General features: G+C 32.4%; 1 protein-coding gene across 1 annotated transcript; it reads left to right on the top strand.

Moving 5' to 3' along the window:
* The first annotated feature begins 1,573 nt into the window (after window positions 1-1,573).
* On the top strand, window positions 1,574-11,030 carry LOC131166873 (AT-rich interactive domain-containing protein 1). The gene is made up of 3 exons (XM_058125483.1): window positions 1,574-1,923; window positions 2,089-3,254; window positions 9,668-11,030. The coding sequence occupies exons 1-3, from the start codon at window positions 1,872-1,874 to the stop codon at window positions 10,562-10,564; spliced, it is 2,115 nt and encodes a 704-aa protein (XP_057981466.1). The 5' UTR covers window positions 1,574-1,871; the 3' UTR covers window positions 10,565-11,030.
* The last annotated feature ends 4,815 nt before the right edge of the window (window positions 11,031-15,845 follow it).

The following is a 15,845-nucleotide window of genomic DNA, read 5'->3' as shown; positions in this document are numbered from 1 at the left end:
AAGGTCACCCCTCTTCTAGTAAAAGTGTATTGAGGTTTTCAATTTTATTGTTTGAATTCTTTGACAACAATCTTTCATCAGAGTATTGAAAAGGAGATTCTATCTTTCTTCTGCTTATTTTGTTCAAGGCACACACACATATATTCAATAGTTATCATTTTTAGAATGTGTCGATCGTACTGTTGATTGATTGATTTACTTTAAAATGGTTAGGCAACCACCTTCTTTACACACAATTGTACTCCTAAGCCCATTTCTCTAATTTGCAGATCCCATAGGTTTTCTTTATTTTCCTTTTTTTTTTTTTTATTTTAAAAAGTGACAACTCCACTTTCTTATCCTAATGTTTTCTTAATTAGAACCTTTCATTTTCTTTAGGTTTTTTTCTCTAGTGATCGCCTTGCAACTTCAATTGTCATCACCTTTGGACAAATTTGGTGTCCATATGTATGCAAATAATTGGTGTAGTATTTAGTAACTAAAGAACAATGTAAAAGTATAACAAGTGAACTATTTATATTGTTTATTTATATTTTGCGACTTTGGGGCATCCTACCCATGATCGACCACCATAACAAACTATCCTCCGCCTCAGGTGCAACAAGTATGCCCAACTTCCTTCTAAAATAAGAGAAAATCCTCTCATGGAAAGAATTGAATCCTTACTCTTCCTAGCAAGAGTCAAAAGATAAACCACAAAAGTTCAAGTTTAAGTTCTCATAAACTTTACAGTATATAATATAAACATTATTTTTAAATGGTTGGTCACACATCTAGGACTTTTATATTACTTCAACTTGAAGTAAAGCATCATATTAGTTCACATGAATTTAACTATTTTTAATTCATAAATAGCAAAAATTAAGATTAATACTTTTGAACCTTAGGTATTCTTGCTCATACTTACTTTTCTATAATATCTAATATAAATGAAGTACAGATATAGATACATTAATATATTTATTTTTTTCTAAAGAATAAAAGATTAGCAACGTTATAATGAAAATAATTAATTGATAGAAATTTACGCAGGTCTTTTTTAAAGAGTATAATAAATATGTTTCTATTTCTTTCAAAGAGTATGATAAATGGGTAGAGATTTGTGAACTTTTTGTATTAAAAGAATAAGAATAACATTCATTAAAATTTAAAGTAAGAAATCTTAACTATATACAATTATTTCAGAGAATGCTTAAAATTAGAATTGAAATTTTAGAGGGCAAAAATACACGCCAACTCTATTTTCATATTTATAAAATGTATAAATGATGTAAATGCAATTGGACCATAAATGGTGGGGCCCACATGCTCAACAAACATAATTTTGCTTGTGATCCACTGGACACCCACATTTGACTGACATAATGTTATGTATGTAATTATTATTATTATTATTATTATTATTATTATATATATAAATATTCCTTTTTTTCCCAAAAGGCCCTCACTCAAGCTCAATTGCAATCATACATTGATTAAACCAAACCACAGACTCAAAGCCCCTGTAGTTAACTAACCATGGTTAGGGGGAGCAATGACAGCTATGAAGGAGTGGGGGTAGAGACCTAGTGTTGAAAACCCTACAGCTCTTTTTAAGAGCCCTAATAAAGGGGGCCTTAAAAACGAGTGACAAAGGGCAAAGGAGGTCACCAAAAATACTCTGGTACGTCTTGCTCTACTCCAATGACAATACTAGATTTTGTGAAGGGCCTGATATATCTGTTCAAAACTTGAAAATCAAAAATAAACCCCTCTCTCTCTCTCTCTCTCTCTCTCTCTCTGCGCATCGCGTATTCACCGGCAACTAAGAGAGAGAAAGAGCGCGGGACAAAAATGATGGGATGCCAAACTAGCTTCCTTGCCCTAGATCAATGGGTTCCCGCCAAAAAAATCATCGCCATGCAAGACCCAGATGGTTAATCGGTATCTATTCGTCTTTTATCGTCTTTAGTAACTTCTTCTTTTTAGTTCTAGCTTCAGATTTGTGTAATGTTTTTGTATTGTTTTCTGGGTTATGTGCTTTCGAAAAATCAAAAGATGTGAACCGTATGATTTGTTTTTAGGGTTTGAATTCGAAATCCATGGCAGGGTGGTTGATGACAGCTGATGGGTCTGCTTTGGATTGCTCCAATTCCCTCCTAAAGCTTCAGAGAAACGAGTTCTGGGTCGAAATCGAGCCGGTGCTAGAAGGGTGTTCTGAAGGCGACCCGGTTAAGCTTCGATACTTGTTTAGTAAGCTCGTCTCGAGCTTTCTTAAGAAGATCTGTGCCCGTGACAGTTTTCAATCTCAAATTCCAATGCTTGGAGATGGGCAGTGCATGGATTTGTTCAAACTCTTCTTGATTGTGAAGGAGAAAGGGGGGTATGACACAGTTTCAAAGAATGGGTTGTGGGATACTGTGGCAGAAGAGTATGGGTTGGGCTCTGGTGTTTCTTCGGCAGTGAAAGTGGTATACGTGAAGTATTTGACTACTTTTGAACGATGGTTTGAGAGAATTTTTGAAGATATGAACTCAAAAGGTGGTTCGATGGATAGCGGTGTTAACTCGGGTGGGCTATTGGTGGGACTAGAAGCTGAGTTCAAGGATTTCTTCTCTGATATTTCAGATCAGAAGAAGAAGAGAGGGGAGGAGTACCCTCATTTTGATTTGGCGAACAGCAAGTTAAATTTTGTCACTCCTGGTAGATTGAGTGACAATGATGATGTTGCAAGATTTGTGGAGGTTGATGGAGGCAAGAGAGGGGCCGATGATGACAATGAGGTCAGGTGTTCAGGATGGTCAGATGGAGGTAAGAGATGTGTTGATGATGACAATGACATGAGTTGTTTGGCACAGTCGAATGGAGGCAAAGCATGCAGCTACCATGAAAATGAGGTTGAGTGTTTGGTTCTGTCAGATGGAGGCAGGAGATGTGCCGATGATAACAAGGAAGATGATGTTATTATTTTGGATTCAGCTGTCAGGAGATGTGCTGATGATGAAAAAGATGATGATGTTATTATTTTGGATTCATCTGTAATTAATGAAGAGTTTTTTTGTCGTAAAAGGAAACGGGGATCATTTTTGCGAATGTTGAATTGGGTTACTGAGGTTGCAAAAGATCCATGTGATCCTGTAATTGGGACCTTACCAGAAAGGTCAAAGTGGAAGCTTTATGGGGTTGAAGAGTTTTGGAAGCAAGCTTTGCTTGCTCGAGAAGCACTCTTTTTCAAAAGACCTGTTGATTCAAGTAGTGAACAAACTATTTGGCAGGTATCTGAGCTTACAATGTTTTGTAATTTATAAATATCGTAGTCAAATCTTCCTGCTGTGTGTGCGCGTGCATGCCCTTTAATTTTGCTGGATACAAGATTCTTTATTATGCATTTCATTTGTCATTTATCATTATGTTTTTATCATAACATATAAGTGAGTATTAAGCTTAGCTGCATTCCATTGCATCGAATGTGAAATCTTTATGGGTGAATTTTTATTGTGCATGTATGTGAGGTGTATTTCTTGTGCTGAACAGTTTATTTTATAGGCTAAATCATCTTTCCTGATTTAATGGACTCGTAGACCACATTTCTATTGTCATTCTTCTACTCTGTTTGCACCCAATGGACTTGGCGCTTCATTGAGGATTTTCCTAGTTGTTCCCACTTCAGTTTAGGTCCCTTAATTCCAAAGGTTCACCTGCATCCAAATCTCATAATTTTTTTTTCCTGTTTGAAAGATAATGTGATCATGTTTCTTGATTTCCCAATAATTTTGCTTGTAGCCATTTATATGTTTTAACTTGTATCTGTGGAAAGTGGGCAAGTGGGTGCAGTTTGTCAGGAAACATCCTTGCCATTATATAACTCTCAATAAACAGCTGTGCATTGTATGTGTGTGGAGTCTTACCAAGTGCATTGTATGCCTATTGATTTAGTCCAATATTGGGCAATGTTTGATAACTGCCTCAAGTGCTGAACTGTGAAAACTGAATATTTTCAGTGTTAACTGTTCAGGGCTTGTGATAATGCACTAAACATTTGAAAAGGGCTTAACATTTCAGTGAAACTTAACTCAGGATTCAGGAGTCAAATTTTAAGTATTTTATGCTCAAAATATTTTTTTTCCATATTTGCCTTTTTGTTAAGCTTCACCTTACTATAAATGTTAGTGGGAAGTTATATTTTCTTTGACAATATTTCTAAAGATGTAAACAGGGCTAATTTAAGGAACTTCTGAGGAAGAGAGCAAGTGGGAGATGAAAAGTGAGACATTCATCTTCCCTTTCTATAATAGTATAGATAACAGAGTTCATCAAGTCTTTTTTCTTTTGGTTATACCCCCATAAATGACACAGATTAAAAACATGGTTGAACATGCATACTTATTTTTTTGTCCTGGATCAAATAACAATTAATTATCATATCATCCTTTAATCAGCAGCACAAATTTTTTCATAATCAAATACTAAGCAATTTAATTTTGTACCACTACCATGCTATAATAAATCAGATATTTGGAAAAAATTTAAAGTCTGATTCAATTAAAGTATTATTATAATAATAATAATGCAAAAGAACACAAGCTAAAAATTATTATAAATTTATAATAAAAATGAGAATTAGTGAATAATTATTTTATAGTTGTGTTTTTAAACTCTCTTCTCTCCAAGAACAATCCAATTGTGTATGAAGGCTGAAAAATGGTCAAAATGTTTTTTGGCTGATTTTTCTTATGTTTTTCGGTTTCTTAGATAATTTGAGGATGTTTAGTTTTAATTTTTATCTGAAATTCACATGCCATTTGTGCATTTTGGATACTAAGGTATCATGACAACAAGCTGTCACAATAGGGTAAAATTTGGAAGAAAAAAAGAAGAAACTGTTTTACAGTTATTGCCACAATAGTTGAAAAATGATTACTGAAATTGAAAATTGACAATGCAGATAAGCACATTATCACTACCTATTTATTTCATTGTAATGCGGCCAAAACAAAAAATTTGTAGCAAAAATTACACCATATAGACGCTAAAGTGATCAATCTGTTCTTTATGCTAGAAAATAATACCTTTTTAATGTTGGGCTCTTTGAAATGGCCAGTTGACTTTAAGATTCATTTATGCTCAGAGAAACTGGCAGTCAGATTAATGTCCACGCCTTCCCCCCCTCCTCCTCCTCTCCCCCCCCCCCCACCTGCCCCCAAAAAATAATACCCATCTAACAATTGCTTGAAAAGTAAAGTCAGCAGCAATATTGGAAAATATTGAATATCCTATAACTGATTCATAACTACTCATAATTAACACATGAACATCCCATAACTAGCTCATAACTAATTATAGTATCTAATTTCCAACATTGATAATCTGTATGTAAATTTTAAATTTCAATTAAAAAATGTAGCATCCTTTGTCCATCATCTTAGAATAATTCATAATGGGCTTGAAACTACTAAACATTAGAGACAAAAAAAATTTAACTAAATTACCAAAAAAAGAATCTTGAAGAATTAATTAATTTTTTTAGAAAAATAAATGAAGATGTATTGCACGCACATCGCATGTCTGATGGCTATTATGCTCTAATGGAAATTTTAATCAAACAGAATGGGATGTTGTTTTACAAGCTGAGACTTGTTATGGTAGTAATTCCCTTTGTATACCATGCAAATATTTTTGTACAAAATAAGACAGATTTCAAAGTACGAGGATCAATTCGGAGTCGCCACTTCATGCTGTATTTGTTAGAATTAGTGCTGGTGTTGATTTAGGGGATCATTTCTTAGTATGCTAGCTTGTGGCCTCGGGTTTTCCTCATCCATGTTTATCTTAGTATCATTCGACTTTGTGAAAAATATCTGCAGATCCTCCCATTGAATGGTCTTTTAATATTAGAGATAGTTGCTATTTTATTTCGAGAACCACTCTTTGTTTTGTTTTGGTTTGTCTATAATGAATATAGCAGAATGATATTTAAAGAATGAGTGAAGTAGGGAATAAGTGTGTATATTTACTTCAAATTGTAATATTATTATGAATTTTATTTTATGTGTTATTTGGGGATTTAGAATTGATTGCTTGTTTTCTGAAGGTGTTATGTTGTTTTGAGCATGTATTTTTCTTGGCTTCTTATGCTTTCATGTTCTTGTATTGCATGACTTTTCTCCACCTATTTACCATGTACCTGTGTTTGTCAAAAAGGTTATGTGAAGCTGCTCTTGTGGGGAGCCCCTACTGGGAAATGCATGGACAATGCATGTTACTGGCAGGGGTTCAAATGTCAATCACCTGGTTGTTGGGATGGGATTAATGTGGGACTATTGCCCAGAGGTACTCGGTCTATTTATGGCTGTGCCTCTGTGTTATCAAAAGAAAAATAGAGTTATATGAAGCAAGCATGAAATGAAGGAATGCATCCTAAGCATTATTCTGTAGCCCAGCCTAGGAAACCATTCCAAAAGCTAAATTATGTTTGAAGATCCTCGAGGTTAAATAAATCTCAAAATATATTGTTTGCATAGTTATAATGCTAGAACCAAAGGTTTGACTATGTATTTGGTGAAGTTCACTTTGATAAAGATTGTAGTGCCTTGGGAAGCTTTGAAGCATAATTTATTGAATAAAAATTGATGACAGTAATTATAGTTAAAATTTATGAATTTGCCCAATCTAAGACTCTAATTTCATGTAATGATGTAAAAATTAGATGTGTACATAGCTTGAGCTTGATCATGGGAAGGTTGAACAAGTCTTAATTTATATACTCTTGTATCTTTTTTGTCATTTCAAAATTATTAAATTGATGCTCAACTGCCAATGGGATGTCTAGGACAACTGTAGGAATCAAACTTTTGGTGAAAACTGTTATTTCGTTGCCTCATATTTGAAATTGGTTTAATGATAAGAAAACTTTTTTTTTTTTTCACCCAATGAAAGTGGGTCATTGGTTGTTTCATTATTAAGGTATGTTGGAGTTTGAGTGGTGAGTAGCTATGTTGACTTTTATGTGTGGTTTTTTACTTTTTTACCTTTGTTTTGTTTTGTTTTATTTTGTTTGATAATGGAGGATGCTACTACAAATTATGTAGTTACTCCAGGCACCATGCTATCCCCACTCATGGGGCTAGTTAAAACAGGTCAAGTTTTGTACATGTTGATACCAGTTAAAGCATAAGCAAAGAAATTGAGAGGGTATCTTTAAAAAAATGGAAAAAAGTTGAAGAGAAATTTTTTGAAAAAAAAAACCCATAAGATGCAATAATGAGCAATCTAGAGCCACAGGATTTTATTAAAAAATATATAACTACTATGTGATCATGGAGAAAAAAGCTTATGCAACTGCATAACTATGTTATTAATCACTTACTGATTTTGACATCTGTTGTATTATATTATATTGCTGGAGCACAACAGGTCAAATAGGAAGGAGATTGAAAAAGATATTGCTTGAAAAAGAATTAAATGTTGAAACCAATATATGCGGCTCCTTTTCTTAACAAATCAGAATCCCCTTTTGGATATTTGAAAGCGAGATAAAGAGAGGACAATAACCCATAAAATGGAAGTGAAATTGAATTTTTGGAATAATCTTATAGCAGATTGACGTACTCACCTAGTATGTTTGCCTTTTGGCTTGTCTTATTTTAGAAATGATTCTTTTATTTATGGGTAGCAATCTTTGGTGCCCTATAATGATCTTTGTCTCTTCATATTGAAAAAAAATAATATAATAATAATGCAACATTTCAGTCCATACGTTTCTGTGGTGTCAATGTCTGTTGTAGCTTGAGCCAAATTGTAAGGGTAATAAAAATGATAATGAAACAATTTTTTGACAGTTATAGAAATGTATTATAGTGATCTTATTGGTAATTGTAATTATTGTAATTGGGGAGGCAGGATGGAGGATGGTGGTTCTATTGAATTCTGTGGTTGTGCTGGCCCATGAATGCCCTTCTGGACAGTGTGTCCACTATGAAACAGGTGTGTTCAATTAGGAATCTCACTTGATGTAGTGCCTGGGACAGCCCCCATGGATTCAAATACAATTTGACATTGTTTAAGATCTGATTAAGATATTTTGGGAAATATTCTAATATGGGAAATTGACAGTGGAATTGCTTAGATGTCAATTGAAATATGGAGATGTCAATTGACAAATGATTTTATCAATAGAGAATAGGGTAGAAATTTTAGTGTGGTCTGCAGTATAGTTTGGGTAATAAAGATTTGGAGCGATTGTGTAAGGTAGATTAAAGCGCTGCAACAGTTTATTGTGTGAATAATAGTATCAGTTGCACATGGCCGTAAGATGAAGCCATGTTTGGTATCACTATCAAATTATAAAAGTGCAAATCAGAAACACAAACCAAAATCAGAAACAAAAACTAAACAAAAAACCAGCTACTTATTTGATTAACATTTGTAAAACTAAAACAAATTAAAAACTTAATTAAAAATGCTCATTTTTGTCTTTAAATAAAAATAATATTATAAAAATATGATTAAAATAATAAAATTGCAAAATAATAAAAAAATTTAAAATACTATAATAAAAAAAATTTATTGTTATTATTTTACTGTCATATTTTCAAAATTGACTTCACAGCAACAATCTTACTGTTCATGACAATTGAAAAATAGTAAAAATATTTTGTAATTTTCTTTAGTATTCTTATTATTTTTTTAAAATTTGTGTATATTTATATTTTAATTATATTTAAATTCATGTGATCGTTTTATTTTGATTTTAATTAAAAAAGTGTGTATAAAATGAATGATTTAATTCAAAGAAAAACTATTTCTAGATATAAAGATTTTTAGCAACAGGTTGCCTAAACAACTAAAAACCATAAAATCTAGTTTTCAGTTTTTTTTTGCAAACAACTGAAAACTAACAACGGAAACACAAAATTGGCAACATAAATAAATGTGTTCTTACAACTTGTTTCTTCACTGTACAGAAACAAATAGAAAACAAAAATAGCGACAATACCAAACAGGCCCTTAGTTTTCCTTTCCTGGCCCATTTGTAAGATCTGTTTGGTGCTTCTTTCGATCACATGCAAATTCTGTTTAGCAATGTTTAAAGCCTACATATAAAATCTGTAGATCTTTATCTGAAACTAGAGAATGTTTGTTCTTTGAATGTCTGCCATTTAATAAAGCTTATCATATAGCTTGTACAAAGATGAACCTATTGGGAGGAGTTTCAGATTGGGGAACAAATCTGATTAGGCTTTCCAGTTTGGGGAGTACTAAACATGATGAGATGCAAAAGATGTTGTGGGTTCCCAGCATTTATCACTCATAGAAGGCCAGAAATGAGATGATATTTGAAGGGAAGATACCTAATTCAGATATTATTGCAATGCATGCTAGTAATGATATCAGAATGGTCCTTCTGAATCTGATGCGAACTGATCTCTGAAGCTTTTCATTAATATCTCCTGTTGCTGTTAACTCTGCACTGCTGTTTTGGGAGATATTTGTATTTGTTATGTACTTTTCTTAGGCTGTTTGTTCAACTCCTACCTTTTTTGTACATGCTTTTAGCCTTTTCCAGCTGATCTAATTTATGCAGCATGATTCTTACTTTTCTTAAAGAAGAGTATTTCTTAAATATTTAGAAAAAATAAAGGTTTCTTACATGTCCATTATGTAATCAAAACCATGTATCACTTTGCAGAAAAAACAGAGGATGCATCCTTCCATGTATGATGATCATATTGAATCTAGTCACCAACTTGCGGAGAGATTAAGATGCAGTCAGAGGCTCCTTTCTGTAAAAAAATCTCAGGCACGAGCCTGTTCAGAGTCACCTGCTTCAGGCACTCAGAGCGATTTGGAGATCAGCCCTGGCCACTCTGGGGCAGCGATGGTGGATAACCTTGACAGACAGTTTCTTGGAGCCACTAATTCCTTGACTGACACTGCAGTTGATTTGTCTGGGAACAGTCATAATAGGAAGCGAATTCCTGTGGGGCCATTTTTTCAAGTGGATGTGCCAGAATGGACTGGTGTGACGTTAGAAAGTGATGCCAAATGGTTGGGTACCCAGGTTTGGCCAGCAGAGAAAAGGCAATCAAGCTTTCTTATTGAAAGGGATCGAATTGGAAAGGGAAGACAGGATTCGTGCGGCTGCCAATTCCCAGGTTCTGTCGAGTGTGTCAGATTCCACATTACTGAGAAAAGGAAGAAAGTGGAACTTGAACTGGGCTCAGCCTTCTACAGGTGGAAATTTGATAAGATAGGCGAGGATGTTGCACTTTCTTGGGCGGATGAGGATAAAAGGAAGTTCGCGACTATTGTGAGGTTGAATCCTGCCTCTTTGGACAAGTGTTTCTGGGATCAGATTTTTAAGTTCTTTCCTGACAAAAGTAGAGAAGATGTGGTGAGCTACTATTTCAATGTCTTTCTTCTTCGGCGCAGAGGTAACCAAAATAGGTATACTCCAAATAATATTGATAGCGATGATGACGAATCCGAAATTGGGTCATTAGCTAATGGTTTGGGTCACGAAGCAATTAGGTCACCAGGTTCCATATTTTATGCCCAAAGCAAGCCACACATGAATTTCAGATAGCTGCAGGATGTGGATTGAAAATTCATAATCAGTCACCAGGTTCGATATTTTATGGCCAAAGCAAGCCACACTGAATTTCAGATACTGCAGGATGTGGATTGAAAATTTTGCACCAGGGTCTTGTTTTGAAATGTAAAGCCCAGCAGCTTGTGTGCATTTCCTGATGAGCAATTTTCAATGGAATTTGATTTTTACCTCTTGGCTTATGCACAAATTCACCAGAGCTTTTGAACTTTTGAGTTTGGGACTATCGCTAGAAAGCATAATCTAGCGAGATAATTTACGTTATCTATGGCAGTTGAAGCAGCCAATCAGAGAGGCCAAAACAGCTTTGTTGCCAAGTGTTTTCTTCATATATTTTTTTTTTCTCTTTTTCCAGATTTGTGAGTCAGATTCTCAACTTATACTCTATTCCTGTCTATTAATCATGGCTACCAACATCAAACACAGGTACTATTACCTTGCACAACCTTCTCTCTTTCCTCTCCACTATTATTTGCAACTGCATATTTTAATGATGGAAGAGACCATATAATTTTGAGGAAACGTTGAGAAGATAAAGGGAAACCTTAAGAAAAGAGGTGTATAAAGAACTCTCGTTTAGACTTCCTGCAGAATATTGTATGAGCAGTTGCTGTTTTCAGGGTTCTAAACATGGATAAGGAATTGTTATTGCATTGGCCATTTGCTATTTTGCATTGATCTCTGTCAACTTGTTTATGTAACATAACCATAACTGACCACATGTGATAAATGGAGACGGGATTTTATTGCCCCTATATCATAACGAGGTAGCCCTTTGGGGCATGAAGGCAGTGTTGCCCCCTATATACCCCAATTAGTCTAGTGCAAGTTGATGCTTTTTCAATCCTGTGGGTTAAGACATGGTGTTCGGTCAAAAGTGCAGGCATGGAGACAATGTATCCAAACTTTGAACATGTCAACCCCCTCCACCATTTTTGTAAGAGATAAGTTGAGAGTTTTAGGTCACATGACGATACTACTACGGTTGCACCACCTTCAATTAAAAAAGTTTCTAAGGTGTATGTTTCGATGACAATCCAAATTGTCGAATAGAGATGAGTGAATGGTGAAGGTTATCTGAAGCAATCCCAGAGCTATAACTTTTTTATGTTAATATCTCAGATTTGGGACTGTATAGGGTGTTTTGCAGGAGTTTTAGACCTAGTCTGATTGACTTGTTAAACTGGGAATTGGCCCAATTGGAGCCCTTCCCTTATTTGGTGTGGAAGTGAAAAAATGTCTTAACAATCATAATAGCAAGCTTAAGATATGCATTGGTGACATGCATGGAAACTGCAATGCGATGCATAGAATGCAGGTTGGTCAGAGAACATGTTAAATAATTATAATAGCTGGAATGCGAATATTGAATTGATGGAAGAAAGGTACCTTATTCTGCGAGAGGGAATAAACTTTATTCCCTTTCTGTGAGCGACTGATCTTTATTGTTACAATAAAGAGACTGCCTTTGACTTTTGATGAATTAAAAAGAGCTTTCTGGAATTCATTGTACGATTTTCTTCGACTTTGTGAGTTGGCAATCATACTCTTGCGTCATGATAACCCTTTTTTATAAATATGGGGCGAATGTAAAACGTGTTGGATGGTGTTATGAAAAAAGTTTACTTCTTATTTATTGGCAACTATTTGATTAAGTCATAAATACATTCATAAAAAAAGATCAAGGAATGACCCATTGTGTTATTTACCAAAACATTTAATAGTGGGTGTGAATAATTATCTTTTAGGATCTTGTCTTATTAAGATCTATGTAATAGACGCACTCTCTAAGGATCTGCTTGGTATTGTTTTTTGTTTTCTGCTTCTATGTTTTCACAGTGAAAGAATGTATTATAACAACGCGTTTGTTTTTGTTGTACCTTTTCTATTTTTTGTTGCTTGTTTTTAGCTGTTTGTTAAAAGATTTTATGGTTTCAATCGTTTTTGTTAGAAATTTTAATATCTATAAATAATTTTTTTGGATTAAATTATTCACTTTATACATTTTGAAGTTAAAATTAAATTAAATAATCATATATATTTAAATATAATTAAAAGAAGAATATGCATAAATTTTTAAAAATATCACTAGTCAATTACAAAATACTTTTACCATTTTCAATTGTCATGTCTAATAAAATTTTTGTTGTAAAATAAATTTTAAAAGAAGAATAATTAAGTAAAATAATTTTAATAAATTTTTTTTTATTATAGTAATTTTTTAATGTGTATTATTTGTAATTTTATTTTTAAATTATATTTTTTATAATATTTTGATCTAAAGATGTATATTAGTTCTATACATGTCAACTAAATAAGTAGTCGATTTTTAGTTTTTTTGTTTCTATTTCTAATTTTTGATTTTGATTTTAAGTTTTTCGTTTCTCTAACTTTTGGAACAATTCTAACTTTCTTGGGTTTCATATTGCTTCCTTACCTGTTCTTTAAAGTCTCTTCTTTAACTTTAAAGAAAACTACTATAAAATTATAAAGTCAAAAGAAACCAATAAATTATATTAGTATAAAGCGTGCTAAATGGAAAATAGTTGGCATTATTGCCCAAACTTTATAAAGTTTGAAGCTTACCATTCAATATACTTGATTGATCAATCTAACTTTTTGACCATATTTTAAAACATAATCAAATTAAAATTAGGTACAGTCCGATCAAATTTAATACAAAATCTGAGTGATATATATAGTAAATTGGTAAGATCCAAAATTCATAATTAGGAAATTTTCTTTTTTGGGCTACACAGGAGTAGTCCATTTCCTTTTCGAAACCCCTCTTCACTCGTAACATTAAGAGAAGCATTTCCATTTAAAAAAACGAAAAAGCATTACCATTATACCACTAAGCGAGACTTGGGGGCGGAGGACGCTGATGCGTAGGTTTGATGCCGCACCAGGGAATCTGAAGGGCTCGTTGGTGGCTGGAATTCTTATGTAATAAAAAAAGAATCATTTTAGCCCGTATACTCTTAATTGGTACAATTAAGGACCTCTACTTATTAAATTTATGTAATTAAAGTTGTCGTTTTTATGAGTTGAGCTTTTTCTTTTTCTTCTTAAAAAAAATAAAAAATGAAAGTAAGTTTATAGCGACTAATAGTGACACAAAAAGTGTAATGCTTGGTCAATATTTAGTGCACACCTTGACAAGAATCTAATTGGAATATTGACAAACATAATTAGATAAAATTAGTAAATAATGATCCTCAATTATATCACTTAAAAATATATAAATTAGAATGATTTTTTATTCATATATTTATAATTTAATACCACAAGTTTTCCACGCCCGATCCAACCTTTTAAAGTACACTACAACAACAATTTTGAGAATACATAATCTTCAAATGACTCAATTGATGTCTTACAGTTTATTTCTAATTTCAAAAAGCCGATTTGCATGGAATCTCAACAATATAAAATTTTCATAGTGAAATTATTGAATTTAAATTTTACGACAGTTGAACCACTATGATGTGGAAAATTGCTATGTTATATTATATAGTTTGGATTTTCTTTTTTCAAAAGTGTGATCATCTTCTTCTCTCAAACATGACTATTAAACATATAATATAAAAATATTGTATATTTAATTTATTAATGTATATATATAAAATAGCAAACACGTAAGTTAGTCCCTTTACTATTAAACAAAAATCATTTTTATCTCCATACTCTTAATTGGTACAATTAAAGACCTCTACTAATTAAATTTATCAAAGTTATCATTTCATGAGTAGAGCTTCTTCTTCTTCTTTAAAAAAAAAAATCAAAATAAGATTAGAGCAACCTAATATAATAAAAAAAAGCACAATGTTAGGTCAATATTTAGTATATACATTGATAAGTTTCATGCCGTCATTGAATCTCATTGGGATATTAAAAAATATAATTATTTAAAATTAGTAAGTACTCATCCTTAATTGTATCACTTAAAAAATTTTATAAATTTTTTTAAAAAAATTTCAATTTTTATATTTAATACCACAAGTTTTTTAAGTACAAATCTAACTTCCTAAAGGACCGACAACATTAATTTTGAGAGTACATGATTTTCAAAGATGTCAAATAGCTTTAAAAAGTATAATAAATGAATAGGTTTAAAAAAAAGTGATTACTTATATACATGGAATCTTTGCATTATTAAGGATCCATACTCTTATATTTAGACATTTAATAGTAAAAAAAAAATCTCTAAAAAATATTCCAACAACTTGAAACTTTCATGTTGAAAATATTGAATTCAAACTTCCATGGATCTTTTTTTTTTTGAAAAAAAAATTCGGGTCAATTGAACCTATGTTATACAAACTATACAAATAGTGATAACCCATCTCACATTTCATATCCCTTCCTACACTTCTCGGGATCGAAGCCCAAAACTTTCAATTAGTATATCCTAAGCATTCATTACTAAAATGTTTCAAGAAAATGTTATATAGTTTGGATCGGATATAATGAATCGCAAAAGGCTTATAGAAAAAAAAATGTACTTTATGAATGAAATCTTAAAATTCAAATTTCAAACTTGTGTTTTGTTTGAATTTAGAAAAAAAAAAGAGTATAAAATTACATAAAATTTCCTCAAACTCAAACCCAACTCTCAAAAGTGGTCCTCCAAACACACCTTAAACATTTTTATTTGACATGGTAAGGAATAATTCAATGGATCTGAGGAAAGATGTTCTTGCAGGACTCCTAAACCTACTTTATTGAAATATATATATATATATATATATATATATATATATATATATATATATATTCTTGAAAGGGAATTATGGTCTAGAACTTAAGTAATGTCCTTTGTGCACATTGCTGGCGGTCCATAGTAATATTTTATTGTTGGTGTGAATGTGAAAGGGCTTGAATTCCAAGAACCTGAAATTTTGTGCCTGCAAGCAACTTCAAAGGATTGCGTGAGTTCTAATACTTTCATTAAGTTATTTAATTATATATAGGGTAAAATATATTTTGAGGTTTAAAAAATTATAAAATTTTCACAAACTTTTTTTTTGATTTGTCAAACTGGCTCAAACATCTTATACTTGAAAAAAGAAAAACTTTTTATGAGTGTAAGTGTCTCAAAAATCAAACGTCAAGAAAAGTTTGTGAGTTTTTTGAAATTTCAAAGGAAGTTTGTGACATTTTTGAAACTTGAAAGAGATCCTTATTTTTTTAAGAAGATTAGTACTTTTTGCCTATATATATATATATATAGACACACACAAGCACACACTCGACT

This window comes from Malania oleifera, chromosome 10 (genome assembly GCF_029873635.1).
Source record: "Malania oleifera isolate guangnan ecotype guangnan chromosome 10, ASM2987363v1, whole genome shotgun sequence".
NCBI lineage: Eukaryota > Viridiplantae > Streptophyta > Magnoliopsida > Santalales > Ximeniaceae > Malania > Malania oleifera.
The sequence above is the reverse complement of the archived record's forward strand: the minus strand, read 5'-3'. Positions and strand labels throughout refer to the sequence as shown.